This window comes from Musca autumnalis, unplaced genomic scaffold (assembly GCF_047663935.1).
Source record: "Musca autumnalis isolate F117 unplaced genomic scaffold, ASM4766393v1 scaffold_2, whole genome shotgun sequence".
Taxonomy (NCBI): domain Eukaryota; kingdom Metazoa; phylum Arthropoda; class Insecta; order Diptera; family Muscidae; genus Musca; species Musca autumnalis.
In genome coordinates, this window is record NW_027411755.1 from 175,874,403 (window position 1) to 175,898,977 (window position 24,575).

The window sequence follows — 24,575 nt, forward strand, 5'->3', positions numbered from 1 at the left end:
TCTTTAAAAATCCACGCCTATTGTCCTCTTTGTTAGCTCCTAACAAATCTTTAAAAATCCACGACTATTGTCCTCTTTGTTAGCTCCTAAAAAATCTTTAAAAATCCACGCCTATTGTCCTCTTTGTTAGCTCCTAAAAATCTTTAAAAATCCACGACTATTGTCCTCTTTGTTAGCTCCTAAAAAATCTTTAAAAATCCACGCCTATTGTCCTCTTTGGTACCTCCTAAAAAATCTTTAAAAATCCACGCCTATTGTCCTCTTTGGTACCTCCTAAAAAATCTTTAAAAATCCACGCCTATTGTCCTCTTTGTTAGCTCCTAACAAATCTTTAAAAATCCACGACTATTGTCCTCTTTGTTAGCTCCTAAAAAATCTTTAAAAATCCACGCCTATTGTCCTCTTTGTTAGCTCCTAAAAAATCTTTAAAAATCCACGCCTATTGTCCTCTTTGGTACCTCCTAAAAAATCTTTAAAAATCCACGCCTATTGTCCTCTTTGTTAGCTCCTAACAAATCTTTAAAAATCCACGACTATTGTCCTCTTTGTTAGCTCCTAAAAAATCTTTAAAAATCCACGCCTATTGTCCTCTTTGTTAGTTCCTAAAAAATCTTTAAAAATCCACGCCTATTGTCCTCTTTGTTAGCTCCTAACAAATCTTTAAAAATCCAGGCCTATTGTCCTCTTTGTTAGCTCCTAACAAATCTTTAAAAATACAGGCCTATTGTCCTCTTTGTTAGCTCCTAAAAATCTTTAAAAATCCACGCCTATTGTCCTCTTTGTTAGCTCCTAACAAATCTTTAAAAATCCAGGCCTATTGTCCTCTTTGTTAGCTCCTAAAAAATCTTTAAAAATCCACGCCTATTGTCCTCTTTGTTAGCTCCTAAAAAATCTTTAAAAATCCACGCCTATTGTCCTCTTTGTTAGCTCCTAAAAAATCTTTAAAAATCCACGCCTATTGTCCTCTTTGTTAGTTCCTAAAAAATCTTTAAAAATCCACGCCTATTGTCCTCTTTGTTAGCTCCTAAAAAATCTTTAAAAATCCACGCCTATTGTCATCTTTGTTAGCTCCTAACAAATCTTTAAAAATCCAGGCCTATTGTCCTCTTTGTTAGTTCCTAAAAAATCTTTAAAAATCCACGCCTATTGTCATCTTTGTTAGCTCCTAACAAATCTTTAAAAATCCACGCCTATTGTCCTCTTTGTTAGCTCCTAAAAAATCTTTAAAAATCCACGCCTATTGTCCTCTTTGTTAGTTCCTAAAAAATCTTTAAAAATCCACGCCTATTGTCCTCTTTGTTAGCTCCTTAAAAATCTTTAAAAATCCACGCCTATTGTCATCTTTGTTAGTTCCTAAAAAATCTTTAAAAATCCACGCCTATTGTCATCTTTGTTAGCTCCTAACAAATCTTTAAAAATCCACGCCTATTGTCCTCTTTGTTAGTTCCTAAAAAATCTTTAAAAATCCACGCCTATTGTCCTCTTTGTTAGCTCCTTAAAAATCTTTAAAAATCCACGCCTATTGTCCTCTTTGTTAGTTCCTAAAAAATCTTTAAAAATCCACGCCTATTGTCATCTTTGTTAGCTCCTAACAAATCTTTAAAAATCCACGCCTATTGTCCTCTTTGTTAGCTCCTTAAAAATCTTTAAAAATCCACGCCTATTGTCCTCTTTGTTAGCTCCTAACAAATCTTTAAAAATCCAGGCCTATTGTCCTCTTTGTTAGCTCCTAACAAATCTTTAAAAATACAGGCCTATTGTCCTCTTTGTTAGCTCCTAAAAATCTTTAAAAATCCACGCCTATTGTCCTCTTTGTTAGTTCCTAAAAATCTTTAAAAATCCACGCCTATTGTCCTCTTTGTTAGTTCCTAAAAAATCTTTAAAAATCCACGCCTATTGTCCTCTTTGTTAGCTCCTAAAAAATCTTTAAAAATCCACGCCTATTGTCCTCTTTGTTAGCTCCTAAAAAATCTTTAAAAATCCACGCCTATTGTCCTCTTTGTTAGTTCCTAAAAAATCTTTAAAAATCCACGCCTATTGTCCTCTTTGTTAGCTCCTAAAAAATCTTTAAAAATCCACGCCTATTGTCATCTTTGTTAGCTCCTAAAAAATCTTTAAAAATCCACGCCTATTGTCCTCTTTGTTAGTTCCTAAAAAAATCTTTAAAAATCCACGCCTATTGTCCTCTTTGTTAGCTCCTAAAAAATCTTTAAAAATCCACGCCTATTGTCCTCTTTGTTAGTTCCTAAAAAATCTTTAAAAATCCACGCCTATTGTCCTCTTTGTTAGCTCCTAAAAAATCTTTAAAAATCCACGCCTATTGTCCTCTTTGGTACCTCCTAAAAAATCTTTAAAAATCCACGCCTATTGTCCTCTTTGGTACCTCCTAAAAAATCTTTAAAAATCCACGCCAATTGTCCTCTTTGGTACCTCCTAAAAAATCTTTAAAAATCCACGCCTATTGTCCTCTTTGGTACCTCCTAAAAAATCTTTAAAAATCCACGCCTATTGTCCTCTTTGGTACCTCCTAAAAAATCTTTAAAAATCCACGCCTATTGTCCTCTTTGGTACCTCCTAAAAAATCTTTAAAAATCCACGCCTATTGTCCTCTTTGGTACCTCCTAAAAAATCTTTGAAAATCCACGCCTATTGTCCTCTTTGGTACCTCCTAAAAAATCTTTAAAAATCCACGCCTATTGTCCTCTTTGGTACCTCCTAAAAAATCTTTAAAAATCCACGCCTATTGTCCTCTTTGGTACCTCCTAAAAAATCTTTGAAAATCCAGGCCTATTGTCCTCTTTGGTACCTCCTAAAAAATCTTTAAAAATCCACGCCTATTGTCCTCTTTGGTACCTCCTAAAAAATCTTTAAAAATCCACGCCTATTGTCCTCTTTGGTACCTCCTAAAAAATCTTTAAAAATCCAAGCCTATTGTCCTCTTTGGTACCTCCTAAAAAATCTTTAAAAATCCACGCCGATTGTCCTCTTTGTTACTTCCTAACAAATCTTTAAAAATCCACGCCTATTGTCCTCTTTGGTACCTCCTAAAAAATCTTTAAAAATCCACGCCTATTGTCCTCTTTGGTACCTCCTAAAAAATCTTTAAAAATCCACGCCTATTGTCCTCTTTGGTACCTCCTAAAAAATCTTTAAAAATCCACGCCGATTGTCCTCTTTGTTACTTCCTAAAAAATCTTTAAAAATCCACGCCTAATGTCCTCTTTGTTACTTCCTAAAAAATCTTTAAAAATCCACGCCTAATGTCCTCTTTGTTACTTCCTAAAAAATCTTTAAAAATCCACGCCTAATGTCCTCTTTGTTACTTCCTAAAAAATCTTTAAAAATCCACGCCTAATGTCCTCTTTGTTACTTCCTAAAAAATCTTTAAAAATCCACGCCTAATGTCCTCTTTGTTACTTCCTAAAAAATCTTTAAAAATCCACGCCTAATGTCCTCTTTGTTACTTCCTAAAAAATCTTTAAAAATCCACGCCTAATGTCCTCTTTGTTACTTCCAAAAAAATCTTTAAAAATCCACGCCTAATGTCCTCTTTGTTACTTCCTAAAAAATCTTTAAAAATCCACGCCTAATGTCCTCTTTGTTACTTCCTAAAAAATCTTTAAAAATCCACGCCTATTGTCCTCTTTGTTAGCTCCTAACAAATCTTTAAAAATCCACGACTATTGTCCTCTTTGTTAGCTCCTAAAAAATCTTTAAAAATCCACGCCTATTGTCCTCTTTGTTAGCTCCTAAAAAATCTTTAAAAATCCACGCCTATTGTCCTCTTTGGTACCTCCTAAAAAATCTTTAAAAATCCACGCCTATTGTCCTCTTTGTTAGCTCCTAACAAATCTTTAAAAATCCACGACTATTGTCCTCTTTGTTAGCTCCTAAAAAATCTTTAAAAATCCACGCCTATTGTCCTCTTTGTTAGCTCCTAAAAATCTTTAAAAATCCACGACTATTGTCCTCTTTGTTAGCTCCTAAAAAATCTTTAAAAATCCACGCCTATTGTCCTCTTTGGTACCTCCTAAAAAATCTTTAAAAATCCACGCCTATTGTCCTCTTTGGTACCTCCTAAAAAATCTTTAAAAATCCACGCCTATTGTCCTCTTTGTTAGCTCCTAACAAATCTTTAAAAATCCACGACTATTGTCCTCTTTGTTAGCTCCTAAAAAATCTTTAAAAATCCACGCCTATTGTCCTCTTTGTTAGCTCCTAAAAAATCTTTAAAACTCCACGCCTATTGTCCTCTTTGGTACCTCCTAAAAAATCTTTAAAAATCCACGCCTATTGTCCTCTTTGTTAGCTCCTACCAAATCTTTAAAAATCCACGACTATTGTCCTCTTTGTTAGCTCCTAAAAAATCTTTAAAAATCCACGCCTATTGTCCTCTTTGTTAGTTCCTAAAAAATCTTTAAAAATCCACGCCTATTGTCCTCTTTGTTAGCTCCTTAAAAATCTTTAAAAATCCACGCCTATTGTCCTCTTTGTTAGCTCCTAACAAATCTTTAAAAATCCAGGCCTATTGTCCTCTTTGTTAGCTCCTAACAAATCTTTAAAAATACAGGCCTATTGTCCTCTTTGTTAGCTCCTAAAAATCTTTAAAAATCCACGCCTATTGTCCTCTTTGTTAGCTCCTAACAAATCTTTAAAAATCCAGGCCTATTGTCCTCTTTGTTAGCTCCTAAAAAATCTTTAAAAATCCACGCCTATTGTCCTCTTTGTTAGCTCCTAAAAAATCTTTAAAAATCCACGCCTATTGTCCTCTTTGTTAGCTCCTAAAAAATCTTTAAAAATCCACGCCTATTGTCCTCTTTGTTAGTTCCTAAAAAATCTTTAAAAATCCACGCCTATTGTCCTCTTTGTTAGCTCCTAAAAAATCTTTAAAAATCCACGCCTATTGTCATCTTTGTTAGCTCCTAACAAATCTTTAAAAATCCAGGCCTATTGTCCTCTTTGTTAGTTCCTAAAAAATCTTTAAAAATCCACGCCTATTGTCATCTTTGTTAGCTCCTAACAAATCTTTAAAAATCCACGCCTATTGTCCTCTTTGTTAGCTCCTAAAAAATCTTTAAAAATCCACGCCTATTGTCCTCTTTGTTAGTTCCTAAAAAATCTTTAAAAATCCACGCCTATTGTCCTCTTTGTTAGCTCCTTAAAAATCTTTAAAAATCCACGCCTATTGTCCTCTTTGTTAGCTCCTAAAAAATCTTTAAAAATCCAGGCCTATTGTCCTCTTTGTTAGCTCCTAAAAAATCTTTAAAAATCCACGCCTATTGTCCTCTTTGTTAGTTCCTAAAAAATCTTTAAAAATCCACGCCTATTGTCCTCTTTGTTAGCTCCTAAAAAATCTTTAAAAATCCACGCCTATTGTCATCTTTGTTAGCTCCTAAAAAATCTTTAAAAATCCACGCCTATTGTCCTCTTTGTTAGTTCCTAAAAAAATCTTTAAAAATCCACGCCTATTGTCCTCTTTGTTAGCTCCTAAAAAATCTTTAAAAATCCACGCCTATTGTCCTCTTTGTTAGTTCCTAAAAAATCTTTAAAAATCCACGCCTATTGTCCTCTTTGTTAGCTCCTAAAAAATCTTTAAAAATCCACGCCTATTGTCCTCTTTGGTACCTCCTAAAAAATCTTTAAAAATCCACGCCTATTGTCCTCTTTGGTACCTCCTAAAAAATCTTTAAAAATCCACGCCAATTGTCCTCTTTGGTACCTCCTAAAAAATCTTTAAAAATCCACGCCTATTGTCCTCTTTGGTACCTCCTAAAAAATCTTTAAAAATCCACGCCTATTGTCCTCTTTGGTACCTCCTAAAAAATCTTTAAAAATCCACGCCTATTGTCCTCTTTGGTACCTCCTAAAAAATCTTTAAAAATCCACGCCTATTGTCCTCTTTGGTACCTCCTAAAAAATCTTTGAAAATCCACGCCTATTGTCCTCTTTGGTACCTCCTAAAAAATCTTTAAAAATCCACGCCTATTGTCCTCTTTGGTACCTCCTAAAAAATCTTTAAAAATCCACGCCTATTGTCCTCTTTGGTACCTCCTAAAAAATCTTTGAAAATCCAGGCCTATTGTCCTCTTTGGTACCTCCTAAAAAATCTTTAAAAATCCACGCCTATTGTCCTCTTTGGTACCTCCTAAAAAATCTTTAAAAATCCACGCCTATTGTCCTCTTTGGTACCTCCTAAAAAATTTTTAAAAATCCACGCCTATTGTCCTCTTTGGGATTGGGATTGGGATAGGCGTGTCCTCTTTGGTATCTCCTAAAAATCTTTAAAAATCCACGCCTATTGTCCTCTTTGGTATTTAATAAAAATCTTTAAAAATCCACGCCTATTGTCCTCTTTGGTATTTAATAAAAATCTTTAAAAATCCACGCATATTGTCCTCTTTGGTATCTCCTAAAAATCTTTAAAAATCCACGCATATTGTCCTCTTTGGTATCTCCTAAAAATCTTTAAAAATTTACGCATATTGTCCTCTTTGGTATCTCCTAAAAATCTTTAGAAATCCACGCCTATTATCCTCTTTGGTATCTCCTAAAAATCTTTAAAAATCCACGCCTATTGTCCTCTTTGGTATCTCCTAAAAAATCTTTAAAAATCCACGCCTATTGTCCTCTTTGGTACCTCCTAAAAAATCTTTAAAAATCCACGCCTATTGTCCTCTTTGGTACCTCCTAAAAAATCTTTAAAAATCCACGCCTATTGTCCTCTTTGGCACCTATTAAAAAATCTTTAAAAATCCACGCCTATTGTCCTCTTTGGCACCTATTAAAAAATCTTTAAAAATCCACGCCTATTGTCCTCTTTGGCACTTATTTAAAAAAAATCTTTAAAAATCCACGCCTCTTGTCCTCTTTGGCACCTATTAAAAAATCTTTAAAAATCCACGCCTCTTGTCCTCTTTGGCACCTATTAAAAAATCTTTAAAAATCCACGCCTATTGTCCTCTTTGGTACCTCCTAACAAATCTTTAAAAATCCACGCCTATTGTCCTCGTTGGTACCTCCTAAAAAATCTTTAAAAATCCACGCCTATTGTCCTCTTTGGCACTTATTTAAAAAAAATCTTTAAAAATCCACGCCTATTGTCCTCTTTGGCACTTATTTAAAAAAAATCTTTAAAAATCCACGCCTCTTGTCCTCTTTGGCACCTATTAAAAAATCTTTAAAAATCCACGCCTATTGTCCTCTTTGGCACCTATTAAAAAATCTTTAAAAATCCACACCTATTGTCCTCGTTGGCACCTATTAAAAAATCTTTAAAAATCCACGCCTCTTGTCCTCTTTGATACCTCCTAATAAATCTTTAAAAATCCACGCCTATTGTCCTCTTTGGTACCTCCTAAAAAATCCACGCCTATTGTCCTCTTTGGTACCTTCTAAAAAAATCTTTAAAAATCCACGCATATTGTCCTCTTTGGTACCTTCTAAAAAATCTTTAAAAATCCACGCCTATTGTCCTCTTTGGTATTGGGATTTTCTAGCGGAAGAAAGCCACATAGGGCTAATATAGGACTTTTTATGAAATTCCATATTGGAACTTCGTAGAACCTTTTTCTCTTTGCCAAAATACATACCAACTGGAAACTCCTTCAGACCAAATATGACAATTTCATTGGTCTCTTCGACGAATTCTTTCACTTGATCAATAATTTCCAACAAAGGCCGCTGCCGGGTAATGCCATGATTAATGAAAAACTGTTCCGGCGTATTGCGATGATAACCCACACGGATATCCAAATAACGAATACCATGCATCAGCTGCCCACGGACATCATCATCCTGACACAGGGAATATTTTGTGACCAATGTTTCGTGACGTAAAGGATCAAAATTTAAGCGATAAGAACCGGAATCATGTGAACCAGGAATAAAGAGATCACGCATTCGCAAGCCACCTATTTGGGAACGCATTTCATGCATCCAACGTGGAAAGGCACGCAAACAAGTGCTGGCCATAACTGTACCATTACCACTAACATAAGTGGCCCAGTAGCCATAACAACTCGTCCGGGAGGTAACATTTTTCGATAGATTATAGTCGAATGGAACACCTGTGGTAAACCACAATGAATTGGCAGTGGGGGTTAGAGCAGCCACAATCTTATTGGTGCCATTGTTGGAGATCCAATAGTGAATATCTTTGGCATTGTAGGGGGAAGCAGTTGTAGGTGTTGAAGTAGAGGTGGGTGGTTCTCCTGCACCACTACCATCCTCTTGAGTTATGGCCGAGATGTCATCTTCTTCTTTGCTAAACTCTGCCATGGGCGTACGTTCTGTGGGTATCCATTTTAATTTCTCAAAATTATAAGGTTCACCGGAGGTTAACATGATGCGATCATCTTCCAAAGCGGGAGCATTGATCCATGATATTTCCAGGAAACGTTTTTGGGCACTAATTGTTAGCCACAGACGTAATTTTGTGGGATTATCATCGGGCCGAGATGAACCCAAATCCCAGAATTCATTATTGTCATTGTTGTTATTGTTGGCAGACATTGTGGGTACGGTGCATTGAGAAATCAAGACCAAGGCAATAATTTCAAACACATGTTGTTGCTGGTGTCGTCGTCGTCGTTGTTGTTGTTCTCTGTGGAAATTGGGTATCATTTTGAATGTGAAATATGTCTTCTTTTATTCTTTTGTGTCTCAAATAATGAATGGTCGCTTGGATGAATGAATGAATAGATATCCAGCCCCGGTTATAGTTGCGCCAGTATCTTGTTTTCTTGTTTTTTTTTTGCTCTCAATGAAGTGGGTCTTTGCTCTTGACTTAATTCAATTTAGTTTTGTTTTCTTTGCAGTTTTCAAAATTAGATTACAGACGATTATCGTAATCTTCAATAAATTCTCATGTTCATGAACAACGAACGTCTTGGGCAGCCGGCAGCTTTTTGGAAATTTGCTTGTCACCTTTTGTGGTTGTCGGCTTTTGGTTTTCACACAACACACACACACTTTGATTGGCTGGCTGGCTTGCTGACTGACTGACGGGACTAGCAAGCTATTCCGATCCGTTTCAATCTTAAATTGTTTTTAATTTAGAATGACACCTCGTACTAAGAACATTCTATTCAGACGAGCCTCTATTTATATACATAGTACTCCAACAATAACAACAACAGCCGGACATTTTTTTACTTATTTATCAATGACAGTTATCTGAGAAATTTTGTAACTGACCGACCGACCGATCCACCGTATATGGTCGAAATTGTTGTAAACTGCAAATTTGCTTTGTTTGAAAAGAAAACCCAATTTGGCCATTGTTCAGTTTACGATGTTTGCTTTGTTCGCTTCCTATCAATGAGGGGAATATTTTCACAAGGAAGAAAAAAATGTTTTGAAAGTGAAGTAAAATGCGTAGAGATTGATTATTGTAGGGAAAGATCTCCGTGTTTGGTAGACCTCTAAGAAGGGTCTATAGAAGGAGTCTTTCTTTAAGAACGGGTCTATAGAAGCACCTTTTCTTTCAGACAGGTGCTATAGAAGAAGCACACTTTCTTTAAGACAGGTGATATAGAAGCAGTCTCTCTTTCAGAAAGTTGGTATAAAGGCACCCCTTCTTTCAGAAAAGTATAGAAGTACCCTTTCTTTCAGAAAGGTGGTAAAGAAGTACCCTTTCATTCAGAAAGGTGGTAAAGAAGTACCCTTTCTTTCAGAAAGGTGGTAAAGAAGTACCCTTTCATTCAGAAAGGTGGTAAAGAAGTACCCTTTCTTTCAGAAAGGTGGTAAAGAAGTACCCTTTCTTTCAGAAAAGTGGTATAGAAGTACCCTTTCTTTCAGAAAGGCGCTATAGATGCACCCTTTCTTTCAGAAAGGTTCTGTAGAAGCACCCTTTCTTTCAGAAAGGTTCTGTAGAAGCACCCTTTCTTTCAGAAAGGTGGTATAGAAGCACCCCTTCTTTCAGAAAGGTGGTATAGAAGCACCCTTTCTTTCAGAAAGGTGGTATACAATCACCCTTTCTTTCACAAAGGTGGTATAGAATCACCCTTTCTTTCAGAAAGGTGGTATAGAAGCACCCTTTCTTTCAGAAAGGTGGTATAGAAGCACCCTTTCTTTTAGAAAGGTGGTATAAAAGCACCCTTTCTTTCAGAAAGGTGCTATAAAAGCACCATTTCTTTCAGAAAGGTGGTATAGATGCACCCTTTCTTTCAGAAAGGTGGTATAGATGCACCCTTTCTTTCAGAAAGGTGGTATAGATGCACCCTTTCTTTCAGAAAGGTGGTATAGATGCACCCTTTCTTTCAGAAATGTGGTATAGATGCACCCTTTCTTTCAGCAAGGTGGTATAGATGCACACTTTCTTTCAGAAAGGTGGTATAGATGCACCCTTTCTTTCAGAAAGGTGGTATAGATGCACCCTTTCTTTCAGAAAGGTGGTATAGATGCACCCTTTCTTTAAGATAGATATAGATAGACCCTTTCTTTCAGAATGCTGCTATAGGAGCACCCTTTCTTTCAGAAAGGTGCTATAGAAGCACCCTTTTTCAGAAAGGTGTTATAAAAGCACCCTCAAAAAATGAGATAGAGAATCGTACTACAGTAGTGGAATTCTGTAACACATTTTTTGAGTTACCGACAAAAATCGGTAAAATATAAATACAAACTTATGAATGAAAAGTATCAATATAGTTGACAACACTGTTGCTATCGGTAGAACTTAGCGACAGCTTGATTTTGGTTGTTAATTTACCGAAAAATTTCGTTAATTACCGAAATTATAAGCATATTAATTTTACCGATTTTTGTCGGTAAGTCAAAAAATGAGTTACAGAATTCCACTACAGGTAGTCTTTTCGGTCTCTATTAAAAAGTTATAAAAAATTTATCCACAAAAATGGGTCTGAAAGTTCCAAAAAAACGCCGGGTAGATTTTATTCGTGTAAATTGTCTTGATTAGTCTTGTCAGTGGAATTATTAGGTCTACTGGTTATGATACTTCCAAAACAAATCCTGATTATTTTTTATTTACTTTTGTAAATCCTCCGTATAAGTGGAGTGGTTTAACGTTAGGACGAGTCTCGGACGATCGAAGATGGTAACTTAGGTAGCTGAATTTGAGCAAAGTTGAATCATGACCCATATCTTTTGACGATTGTGGAAAATGTGTTTTGTCCGACACTTTCCAGCCTGTGTCATCTATGTCAGCCTTTGTTATCAATGAAAGAAACACTTGAATACGATTGATATTCTTTGAATTTATAGCACGCTTTGTTAGAGAAAACAAATAACAATGGCTATAACCACTGGAGCCAACCATGTATTGGCCAACACGAATTGACAAGTGATTAAGGCCAACGATTTAGTTAAATTTTCCATAGAAAAGTAGAGGGTATGGATCTCGAAAAGTAGAAAAAAAAACATATAGCAAAATAAAATATAAGCCGGAAACGACATAAAATACAGCTCGACCAAATGTTTCAAACTCTAAACCAAATTTTGCAGTCATGATTGACAGGTTCCATACAGTAGAACCGACATATAATATTTATATTCAAAATCCTTATCCTAATTAGCATTTATGCTAAAGAGGATATATAAACTTTCATACGGGCAAAATGTTCCTTATTAAAATAATGGTTTTAGATCCCAAGTATGTTTGGACGAAATTTGTTTCAGACAATTTGGTGCCGATTTAGCAATGTCCGTCCGTATGTCTGTCTGGCTGGATGGAGCGTACGATAACTCTCAAACGGATGAACCGATTTAGTCCAAAATTTGGCGCTAGTAATTTTTATCAAAACTTAGTTTAAGTTCGAAGATCAGCCATATCCGTCCACTCCTTCAGATACCTCCCTCACAAAAGTTCGAAAATGTTCGGACAAATTGTGCGCACGATAACTCTTGAAGCAAGTAACCGATTTGGTCCATACTTTCCACATCGTGAAATTTCTACCAGACGTCGAAGAGATTCCAATATGGACTCTATCGGTCCACTTCTTCGTGTACCTCCCATTTCGGAAATGTCGGGAAAAAAGTTCAGTTTAGGACCTGCTTTCGAATCGCTTTAATTTTAGTTGTAACAACTTGTATTCGCTGCCCCCATTACAACCGTACAAGTTTTATCTGGGGCAAGTCCATACTTCATTAGAAAATAGTACGAAAGGTTTAAAACCCTCTATGGGTCCGAGGCTGAGGGTATATCTCTGTCGACCAAGCCGACTGTGACTTTTTTACCTGTTTTTCTTGTAATACGACTATATTTCCATACTTTATGAAGAGACAAAAGTGTTCTTGTGGCTTTTTCGATTCGGATTTGAATGTCTCCTTCCATTCCATTGTTTTGCGGAAGCAAATCCCTCCAGATAGCAAGACATTTATTTTTGAGATCGACATTAAAGTTCTTAACCTCATAAGTTTGGTATTTTTTATGATGATGAATGGGTGAAATCTATTTCAGACAATTTGAAGTCGATTTAACCAACTCTATTTGTCTGTCGCTGTGGAGCGCACGATAAATCTGGAATGGATCAACCGATTTGGGTCAAAATTTGGCTCTCGGCACAAGTTTTTTAAGGTGCACGTCCTATACTTCCTTAGAAGAAGGACTGAAAGCTGTAAAAATCCCAACGGCCACAATGGGTTGTGACTGGCCCGCACGACAACTTTCGAACGTAATATTTCACTCCTACCGGTACCTCCCACACAATAGTTAAAATTTCTTCCCTTAAATGGTACGGACGATATTTCGCCCAAAATTCTAGAGTCGAACGCCGAATACCTCCTGTTCCCTAACATCTACAGCCGAACGCTGACTAGGTCGAGTTCCCTAACATCTACAGCCGAGCGCCGAAAACCTCGTGTTCACCAACATCCCGAACATCTACAGCCGAACACCCAATACATTGTGTTTCTACAGCCGAATGCCGAATACCTTGTGTTCTCGATCATCTATAGCCGAATACCGAATATATCGTGTTCCCGAACATCTACAGCCGAATACCTAGAGTTCACCAACATCTACATCCGAAGCCGAATACATCATACAGACATATTGGTCTTCTGTAAGAAGACCTGCTGGTATTTTATGAGGAGAAGTTTTGGTTTACTCTGTGAAGACCTATTGAAATTATATGCGAATACCTGTTGGTCTTCTATAGGAAGACCTCTTTATTTACTATGAGAAGACCTATTAATCTTCTGTGAGAGAACTTTTGGTCATCGAAGAGAAAGGTGTTGGTATTCTATGATAATACCTGTTTGTCTTCTAATCGAAAAGGTATTCTATCGGAAGATATGTTGTTCTATAAGATGGTTTCCTATGAGAAAACATGGATAGATCTGTTGGTTTTTCTATTAGATGATCTGTTTGTCTCCTTTTAGGAAGCTTTCTATGTACTGATTTGCTGAAATAAATAAATTGGTCTTCACTGAGGAGACCTATTGGTGTTCATTGAGTAGACTTATTAGTGTTCTGTGGGAAGAACTTTTGAACTTTTATGAGAAGACATGTTGGTATTCTATGTGACGACCTGTTGGCCTTCTATGTGACAAGCTGTAGGTCTTCTATGAGAACACCTGTGAGTCTTCTATGAGAAGACGAATTGGTCTACAATGGGACGTCCCGTTGGTCTAATAGAAGACGTGTTGGTCTTCTATGAGTACAAGTATGATTTGAGAAGCTATGTTGGTCCTCTATGAGAAGGCCTATTGATCTGCTTTGGGAATTTATGTTGATCTTCTGTGGGAAGAACTGTTGGTCTTCTATGAGAGCACCTGTGAGTCTTCTATGAGAAGACGAATTGGTCTACAATGAGAAGACCTGTTGGTCTTCTACGAGTAAATGTAATGAACTGATTTGAGAAGTTATGTTGGTCTTCTATGAGAAGGCCTTATGATCTGCTATGGGAAGACCTATTGATCGACTAAAAAAGTTTTGCTATTCTTACGTCACCTAAAGAAGTGTTGGAAATCACATTTCATCGGAGAATTTGTCCAAACTTAGTTTAAGTTCAAAGATAGGTTATATCGGTCCACTCCTTCCGGTACCTCCCCCAAAAAAGTTCGGAAAATTTGTACTCTTAAAGGGAGTAACCGATTTGGCCCATACTATGCACATTGTGAAATGTCTATCAGACTTAGATGAGATTCCAATATGGACTCAATCCGTCTACTCCTTTGTGTACCTCCCACACAAATTTCCTGCTCTCGAATCGCTTTGGTTTTTGTTGTAGCAACTTGTATTCACTGCCCCCCATACGACGGTACAAGTCTCATCAGGGGCAAATCCATACTTCCTGAGAAAACAGCCTGAAAGCTCCAAAAAACCCTTATGACACGGTGTATAGTGGTTGGAGCGCAAGATAACTCTCGAACGGATCTGCCGATTCGGTACAAAATTTGTCCTCCGTAATATTTTGTCCAAACTTAGTTTAAGTTCGAATATAAGCCATATCTGTCCACTCCTTCAGGTACCGCCCCAACAAAAGTTCAAAAATGTTCGGACAAATTGTGCGCACGATAACTCTTGAATGGAATGACCGATTTGGTCCATACTTTACACATCCTAATATAACTACCAGATATAGATCAGGTTCGAATATGGACTATATATGTGCACTAATTCGGGTACCTCCCACACATAATTTCGGATAAGTTCACTTTAAGATCTGCTCTCGAATCACCAAACTTTGGATCTCCTAATATTTTGTCCAAATTTAGTTTAAATTCTAAAATGGCCCATATCGGTCCTCTCCTTAGGGTACCTCCCGACAAAAGTTCAACATTTGTGTCTAAGTGCAGTTTAGGGTCTGTTCGAAGATCCTTTGGAATGTTTACCGATTGTGTTCGTTGTGGTGCTGTTTACAGCGATATTATGTTTTCCGTGGACATGTCCATGCTTCCTGGCATACTGGCCCAAATGTTGTACGATGACGCACCGAAATGACTAGTGGGTGCGATATCCATCGAAAAGATATGACTCCCAAAATAAGATTCACTTCCCTAATGGACTATGTCGGTCCATTCCTTTAAGTACCACTTCCGCAATACTTTTGAACTTTAATCCTAATCCACATTTTTGTCGGCAAATTCAAATATCCCAAAAAGTCGACAAAATTCTGAAAAGGCCCTAAATTCATTCGATCAATCCGTAGATGAATGTTTCAATTCACATATTCTGAAGGTATATCTCTGTCGGCAAAGCCAATTGATAATTTTTTACTTGTTAAATTTGTTCATTCCATCATAGTTTTGCACTATATTAAGTTAATCTCCCTATACATGTGTTATTGGCCTTAAATGGCTTTCTTTGTATTGAATGTAAATAAATTGAAATTGAATTGAAATATTAAGATTTGCAACGTTTTGAATAATTCTGAAACTCTATATGTAAGTTATCATACTCATCAATTATTTTAGATAGTGTGGGTAGGCTTTTTAGAACTTCGGAGACATTATCTCGGCAAGTTTGGCCTTGTCCACGAAACAAATTTTGTAATTGTAATCAGGGCCACAAAGACTACCTTTAGTAAAAATTCCAAAAGGATGCTCAAAGAGTCCTTAAACAGCACATAATGAAACATTTTTTAACTTTTATGGTAGAATTATCCGAAGAAGTGGACCCTAATAGACCATCTCCGATCTTGATATAAGTTTAACAGAAACATTACGTTATACATAGTATGGATAAATTCGGTTACTGCCATCGAGATTGTCGAGTTAACCAGCCAGACGTACGGACAGGGTCAGATCGATTCCAAATTTCAATGACACACATTTCTGATCCTGACACAATCTAGCTACAGAATTGAGTGTATAAAGGTTATTTAAAATAACCTTGTATTAGTAGTTTTTTTAGTGAATTCTAGCGAAGTCCCAAACACACAACCAATATGCTACGATCCTGGTGGTTTAATTCACCTCATCAGGCATATCGGATTTTAATGGCTAAAAGACAAAGGCTGAGTTTGATAACTTCTATTTATAAAATCATTATTGCAAATTTGCACATGCGAAGTATTTTTGAAGCCTTTTTATGCAGATGTACAAATCGAAGGGGGGGTTCCTTCATGAATTGTAATGCCTTCCATTTCACAAATGACTATTTTTGCTTAACAACGTTTATTTCTTATATGCGATTTTCTTATATCCGTTGTATACTATAAACAACTTGACCGTCACTTTTCAGACCATATACCATTCTACACAACAATTAAACAATGTTTGACCTATTAATGTGAGTGACTAAGCCTCTAAACAACGTTATCTACAATCGATTTAAATTGCAGTAAATAATGCAGAAATGTCGTGATTACTATTTGCCAAAAGTGCATCGGCGAAAGGGGATGGGGCTTGAATAGTAAAAATTATTATTTATATTTTTGAATAAACAAATCATCAATGGGACCAGTTAACAGCCATAACCAGAAGACTACCCTTTTTTGTATTGTTGGAGTTCCATCTATAAGAGGTTGTTGTTGGCTAAGAGGCAGACGAGTACGTTTGAATAGAATATATATATACATATGTATGTATTTGTTGTTAAATTCACACAACTTTCTATTGTTTCTTCTTTGTTATTAATTATACACTTCCGTTCCGAATACTTGTAATTAATTCAATTATACATTTTACATCTGTTTTTTTATTTTACAAAATTGAAAATTCGCTTTGCAGTCAGCAGAAAGTTCTTGCCATGCTTTTTTGCTTTTGTAATAAAAACTAATCTTCCGATTCAACACCGTTCACATTTAAATCCGATTCTTAACTGAAGCCTCACAATAAAAAAACACATGGAATATGATGAGTGAAATTTTGTTGCTCCCACAAGCGAACGATGGATGAATGGATGCCTCTGGATCAGAATCATTTGGAGAAAAATTAATGACTGTTTTGAGTCGTTTTTATGTCGTCGTTTGTGCCGGCCGGCCAGCGCTATTGTGTGGGATGATAAATGTTTTAGATTTGAGAGTAGAACATCAGACATCAGAACTACCCCCCATTAAGGAGATTTAAGAGTTCATAATCAATACGATGGAGAATAGAATTATAATCAGAGCTCTCTGTTTTGGTCTATTTGTTCTAATCAGAGTAATGACTTTTGATTTATTGATAGTGTTTTGAAGTATGAAAAAACGTGATCGTTTTTTGTTTTACGTAGTGGAATCGTTAATACATAATATAGGAAATTTATATGATCAATAATCCACAAGAAGACCGATGGGAAAATCACTTTGTCTTCAATGAGAAGTCATATTGGTGTTCTGGGAGTAGATCTATTGGTGTTCTATAGGAAGACCTACTAGTCTTCGTGAAGACCTATTGAACTTCTATGAGAATACTTGTTGGCCTCCAGTCAGATGTTCTGTTGATCGTCTATGTGAAGATTTATTAAACTTCTATAAGAATACCTGTTGATCCCTTCTGAAAAGACCTATTGGTGTTCTATGAGAAAACCTATTGGTCTTCTATGAAAAGACCTATTAAACTTCTATGTGAATAGTTATAGGTCTCCTTTATACCCTCAGCCGTAAGGCTTAAGAGGGTATATACACTTCGATATGAATAAAAATATGCCTCAACGAAATAATGGCTTCAGAGCCCAAATATGCTAAGACTAAATCTGTTTCAGACAATTTGGAGTCGATTGAGAACTGTCCGTCCGTCAGTGTGGTGCGCACAATAACTCTCGAACGATGCAACCGATCGGGTCCAAAATTTCGCATTGGTAATATTTTTTCCAAACTTAGCTTAAGTTCGAAGATGGTAATGTCGGTCCACTCCTTCCGGTAACTCCCCCACAAAAGTTCAAAAATGTTCGCTAGAATAGTGCGCACTATAACTTTCGAAGCTAGTAAACAAATTGGATTGGTAATAATTGTGCCATGGTAATATTACTTTTAGGCATAGATAGCGTTCGAATATGGACTATATCTCCTTCTTGTACCTCCCACACAATATTTGGAAAAAGTGAAGTTTAAGCGATCCTCCCGGATCGTTTTGAATTTTTTTGCACATAGTATTATTTCATACATCGGTCCCGTCCTTGGGGTATATCCCACACAACATTTGGGAAAAGTGGAGTTTAGCAGCTCATCTCGGATCGTTTTAAAATTTTTATACCCTCAGCATTTATGCTAACGAGGGTATATACACTTTCATACGGGCAAAATGTGCCTCATCGAAATAATGGTTTTAGACCCCAAGTATGTTTGGACGAAATGTGTTTCAGACAATTTTGAGTCGATCTAGCCATGTCCGTCCGTCTGTCTGTCTGTCTGTCCTGCTGGCTGGAGCGCACGATAACTTTCGAACGGATGAACGGATTCGGTTCAAATTTTGGCTTTCGTAATATTTTGCCCAAACTTAGTTTAAGTTCGAAGATGAGCTACATCGGTCCACTCCTTCCGGTACCTCCCCCACAAAAGTTCGAAAATGTTCGGAAAGTTAGTGCGCACGATAACTCTTGAAGGGAGTAACCGATTTGGTCCATAATTTGCCCATCGTAAAACGTGTACCAAACTTAGATAATGTTTCAATATAGACTTAATCGGCCCACTCCTTCGGGTACCTCCCACACAAAATTTCGGAAAAGTTCAGTTTAGGGCCATCTCTCGAATTGCTTTGATTTTTGTTTTAGCAACTTGTATTTACTGCCCTCCATACGACGGTACAAGTTTTATCAGGGGCAAGTCCATACTTCCTGAGAAAATAGCATGAAAGTTGCAAAAAACCCCTATGACACCGTGTGAGGTGGTTGAGCGCAAGATAACTCTCGAACGGATCTGACGATTCGGTCCAAAATTTGGCCTTAGCAATATTTTGTCCAAACATAGTTTAAGTTCGAAGATAAGCCATATCGGTCCACTCCTTCAGGATCCTCCCCCACAAAAGTTCAAAAATTTTCGGAAAATTTTTTTCGTACGGTAACTCTTGAAGGGAGTGGCCGAATTGGTCCATACTTTACACATCCTAATATATCTACCAGATATAGATCAGGTTCCAATATGGACTACATTTGTCCACTCCATCCGGTACCTCCCACACAAAATTTATAATAAGTTCAATTTAAGACCTGATATCGAATCACTTTGATTTTCGTTGAAGCAACTTGCATTCGCTGCCTCAATTACGATGGTAAAAGCCTGAAGGGTGTAAAAACATACATATTTAAGTGTTTTGCCGCGAGTAGACGTGTTTGTTTTCGCTCCTAAGAAAATCCTATTTAAAGTGACTTTTAAACCATTATAACCCAAAAAGTAATACATAATTAAACTTTACACCCTGTGTTCGCCCTGTGCTCAATAACAATAAATAAAGTCAGTGAAAAGTTCTGCGTTTTGTTATTAAATATATCGTTTATTTCGTGCAAAACATAAGCCAACAAAGAAAAACAGCAACAAAATCTGATACAAATAAAAAGAGCAATAAGTGAATAACACGAGAACATTCGCTCCGGGAGAGTTTACGACAAATAAAAATCTCTCTGATATTTGTCAATAAAAGTGCTCCCAATCAGCGTGACCGTTGTGCCACTAAAGTATCAATTTTGATACTTTTTTTCGGCACTGATACTTTTGTGCCACCTTTTTATATTGATACCAAATGTGCCACTTTTTGATATTTTGTGCCACTTTTTCATACCTTGTGCCACCTCTTTAAACTGTATACATAATGTGAACTTCCAGGCAAGCATCGATGAATGCGATTGTCGAAATCTTATCCTAAATGATCAAGCCCACGGGAAGAATTTTGCCACAATCATATGAGTGGCTCAGTGGGCTTGATCACTTTTGGATAAGATTTCGACAATCGCATTCATTGATCCTTGACGGGTTCTTAGTCAAATAAAAATGAGTCGTAGATGGTCTCTAATTGTGTGTTGTTGTATGTGTGTGCGTTCGGCTATTGGAATTTTTCCATTAAACGCCTTTTAGACTAGGGATAGACGAACACACAAATTTATACGACGATATTATCCCGATTTATTTGAGGTATACTGTATGAAAATAACAATTTAAATCGTTTGGATTTGCTAAATCCAGCGTAGTCTTAATGTACTATTACCAACATTAATGTGATCAAGTTTTACCTAGAATTAAACTAATTAAAATTATCAGAATGGAAGTTGAAACGGTCCACTGCGTATATTTTGTAAATATTTTATTTAGTATGTAAAGTTAAAACTCCTGAATTAATATGTAAACGTATATAGTAATTTAAACATTAATGTGAACCTAGTTTAAGAAAATGCAACCCTGAATTGAATTACAACTTAATTAATAAAATACAACTATGTCTAGACGAGTTTCCCGTTTCTCATAAGGAGTAGCTAAGTGGAAGAAAATTTAAAGAATTCGCTCATTCAGCAAACTCCATTCTAACGCGTTACATAGTAACTATCCTGGAAAATTAAACTCTTTGGCCTTTTCATTTAATGTACCAGTTGAGAGGCAGAACTGTTTCAAAGTCAAATATATAGAAAAGAAGTTACATATAAGTAATTAAAAACCTGTAGGCCTATTCTGTAATTTTTAACAACTATCGATATTGATTAAATTTCTTTTGTTTTTGCAACAACAATAAAACAAACAAATGAAATTGTTGTAAAACAAACAATGAGTAAAGTTGTTAAAAAGTTACAGAATAAGCCCCTAGTAGGCCTATTCTGTAACTTTTATCGATTGAAATGTCGTTAAAATTTCTTTTGTTTTTGTAACAACTACAAAACAAACAAATGAAATTGTTGTAAAATAAACAATGAGTATAGTTGTTAAAAAGTTACTGAATAGGGACAAATTTATAGTGTTTTGTACGTAGCATAGAAATGATATTTTGAAAGCGGTGCCCACTGCATCTTGGAAACAGATGGTCCGATCGTCATATGTTTTTGTGGGATTATTATAAATATAAAAATCGAGCGAGGGATTTTTATTAAATTTTTGACGCATTTATGAGGAAATCGACATTTTCCGTTTCGCTTAAGGACAAGAAATTGATCCCACTAAATATATGCTTATCGGTTTATTTGTTTTCGAACTGCGGTGGGCATCGCAAACAGCTTTAGTAAAAACAATGTTTGGTAGGCGGGCATTTGTCAGAAAAATATGCAAAAATTCAGATTTCTTTTAAAAAAATTCATGAATAATGAATTTTTTGGTGCTTAATAAGTGCATATAACCCCTTAACAATAGTAAAAAATTGTGCCACTTTTTGTGATACTTTTTCAAAAAACTTGTGCCACTTTTTTCCAGAAATGATACTTTTTGTGATACTTTTTCCAAATTTGCAGCGGTCACACTGCTCCCAATCTGTACTAACCTTCAAAAATGTGCGGGAGTTATATGAGGACTCTAACAGATTTTCAATAGAAAGTTTGTCATCTGATAAAAACACGAAATTTATCTTATGCAAATGCTTAAAAGTAGTAAAGTTTGTATTTATTATAGTTATTTTCCAATATATTTTAATAATCATTGCCAAAAAATCCTTTGAAATTGATTTGTTTCTATTTTTATATGCTGTCGTTTACAAAATCGGTCACGACTCTTTCCTCGTATTTCAACGCCATATACGTTATACCCATTTGTCGTATTACGCCAAACGTAATGCCGATTTGTCGTATCAAAAAAAATAAATGTTATGTTTAAAACGAGAAATCCGTTCTGGGTATTGCGAATGTATTTCTTTCGATTTTTTTAAGGATATAACGTGCTATAAAAGTAAAAAATTGTCGTTGTATATCATTTTTCATCACATAAAAAATGTAACTTACGACTACGCCTACGACAACGTATACGTCACTTGAACGTCTACGACTACGCCAACCGTAATAAGGGTGATTGTCATAAATTTAAGGAAACTACTTATTCCATTTTGCCTAAATACAACGGGTGGAGGGTATAAAGAGGTCGTAGCGAACTTAACGCATTTTTTACTTGTTCTTCTTTAGAAGTTATGTTGGTTAGAATACATTTGCATTTTATTGGTTCTCACAAAGAGGAGCCAATCACCCTTTTATTTTGTATCATGCAAACATTCACGTCTAACATAGTTTTTTTTTTGCTATGGTAATAAAAGTTATAAAAGCTGTAGTTAAAATGTTATGTATGTGTGACATGCTTGATATGACTCACTACGATGAGTTTTGATGAGAAATGGTATCTTGTTTATAAACTATTTTCTGTTATCTTTTGTTGGAATTGGCATAAAATATCGCCCCGATGATTTTTTTCCAAATATTTTAATTTTGAATAAATTTAATTACTTACACAGATTATTTTATTCAATAATTTTTTATTTAAAATCTTGTTGTTTTGTGCGAATCTACAGCACGGCTGTTATGTTTTTTTATTCTTGTTTACCCAGCTGTTGCAATTTAGAGTCACCTGTTTCAATTGATTGTTATTTATACGTAACGGTAATTAAACGTAATGAAATTGTTTCAACTTAATGAAAGAACAAATGAAAACGGTTTAAGTTCGGCCGAACTTTTTATACCCTCAACCATAAATTATATTGAGACCCGAGTTTAGTCATTTGTTGGATGATGTGGCTAAAACTTAAAAAATACCGGAAATCGGTACGGTACTGTCGTTCTATAGAGGCTATATGAAAACGTGAAGCTAAACTGGTAATTCTATTCTAAATACTAAATGCTAGCCATTTAAAGTAGTTGTGGCGCTATTTTTACCTATGTACATATGCCACCGTGGTGCAATGGTATGCACAACCGCCTTGCACGCAGAAGGTCGTGGGTTCGATTCCCCGGTCAAGCAACATCAAACAATCTTCAACGGTGGCAAAATACCCCTCAGTAATGCTGGCGACATTTCCTGAGTATTTCAGCCATGTAAAACTTCTCTACAAGTGGTGTCTTAAGACACGCCGTTCGGACTCGGCAATAAACAGTAGGTCCCATATCATTGAGCTAGTATGAATCGGTGTGCACTCATTGATATGAGAGAAGTCTCCCTTGTCCCGTATGGGATGTTTGTGGAACAATTATATTATTATTATATTACATATTTACAGCTCCGAAAAATAATGAAAAACACCAAGCCTCAGCCTTTAGGCTAATGTACATCAACGAAATAATACCCCAAGTAGGTTTGGATGAAATTCGTTTCAGACAAATTCGAGTCGAAGGGAGTAACAAATTGGGTCCTTACTTTGCAGATCGTAATATTTCTTCCAGAGATAGATCAGGTTCGAATATGGGCTATGAGATGCTGTGATACTTGGTATCCGTATCCTTAGTCCTTAGTGGCAGAGAAAAAAAATATTATTCAGAAAATATAAATGAAGTCAAAATTTAAAAATTTGATAGTAAAAATGCATATCATTTTTGTTATATTTTAAAGTAAGTTTTATTTAGCACGATATATATTTATGTATATAATAGTTTTTTTTTTTTTCAATTTTATTTGTGATACAAATGTTTCCCTAAATGTGTCAGTGTTTAAATGCAAGCATACATACAAAATTACATAAAATGAAAAAAATACATACACGTTTTTTGCTCTGCAATAATATCAATACAAAGGCATTATGAATATTTGTTGATAAATATATTTGTATTTATAAATTGGTATATTTTTAAATCTTATTATTAATGGTTATAATGACCATAATTTAAAGAGCATTTCGGCATTTTTATCTCCTGTTTACTTTTTATATAGAGATGTTTAAAATGTATTCCAGGTGTATTCATGGTGTTTAACGTCTTAGCATAATGTTGGCTATATTTTCCCTCTGGGTGGTTTATGAGAAATATTCTATAAACATATCAAATATCGGGTACGCAAATAAATTTCATTTTCCTATATTTCTTAAAAAAATAAAGTAAAAAAATATCACTTTACTTTGCCGACTAAGATATACCCGCAAGGGTGTTGTACATTTGTTGAAGGAAGATTCTTCCAGTACGGCAACACAATGCCATGCTTTCGTTGCAGTACTTGCTCGGGTGTTACCGTGAGTGCCATCATAATCACCATATGGTGGATTGTTTTCTAGCTTGTGGGCATACAAACTTTCTAACACACTGTCAATATTTTAAATAAATTCACATTTTGTCTGTTCTCTTCTTGGTCACACATGCAACAAGCCTAGCAGGTTTAAATAGCATTCACACGGATGCAGTCACAGACGTCATAAACAGCTATTGTGTGAATGCGGTCCTCGGAGAGCCGTGTGCCCACACGGCACACTGCACCTTTTCAACTGCCCTGCCGAGCCTATTCAACTAAGTCCAGTATATCTGTGATTACATGCCATCGAAGCCGCCACATTCATAGAACTGGAGTTAGACACAGAGCTGGATTAAGCAGGAAAACGAGCATGCAAACAACAACAACAACCAAAAGGAATGCACCAACATATTCTAGGAACTGCATCTAAATTTGGGAGTCGTTACTTTCTGCTAGTTATCGTGTCAGCCATTTTAGTTAGTCAGTTGTAGGAAAAATATCGACGCCTCCAAACAATAGTATGCTAAGTCGACTTAGCATGTTTTCAAGTTCTTTACATTTTTAAAATTAACGTCCTTTAACATAAATTCTGTCCAATTTTGGTAATAATCGGACAATCCGAACAGAAGTTATAAACAAATATTTACT

The 24,575-nt window shown here is 35.9% G+C and overlaps 1 protein-coding gene across 28 annotated transcripts in view; it reads right to left on the minus strand.

The window, feature by feature from the left end:
• PLCXD (Phosphatidylinositol-specific phospholipase C X domain containing) overlaps window positions 1-22,343 on the minus strand; it is a 40,766-nt gene extending 18,423 nt beyond the window's left edge. The window contains exons 1-2 of one of the 28 annotated variants that reach the window (XM_073970018.1): window positions 22,227-22,343; window positions 7,590-8,602 (exon numbers count right to left, since the gene is read on the minus strand). In XM_073970018.1, the coding sequence (XP_073826119.1) occupies window positions 7,590-8,511 (922 nt within the window). In that variant the 5' untranslated portion in view covers window positions 8,512-8,602; window positions 22,227-22,343. Of the gene's footprint in view, window positions 1-7,589; window positions 9,099-16,391; window positions 16,846-22,226 lie in introns of those variants that run through there. The other 27 variants (XM_073970003.1, XM_073969992.1, XM_073969993.1 and 24 more) reach the window with 27 other exon arrangements.
• Window positions 22,344-24,575: the final 2,232 nt, after the last annotated feature.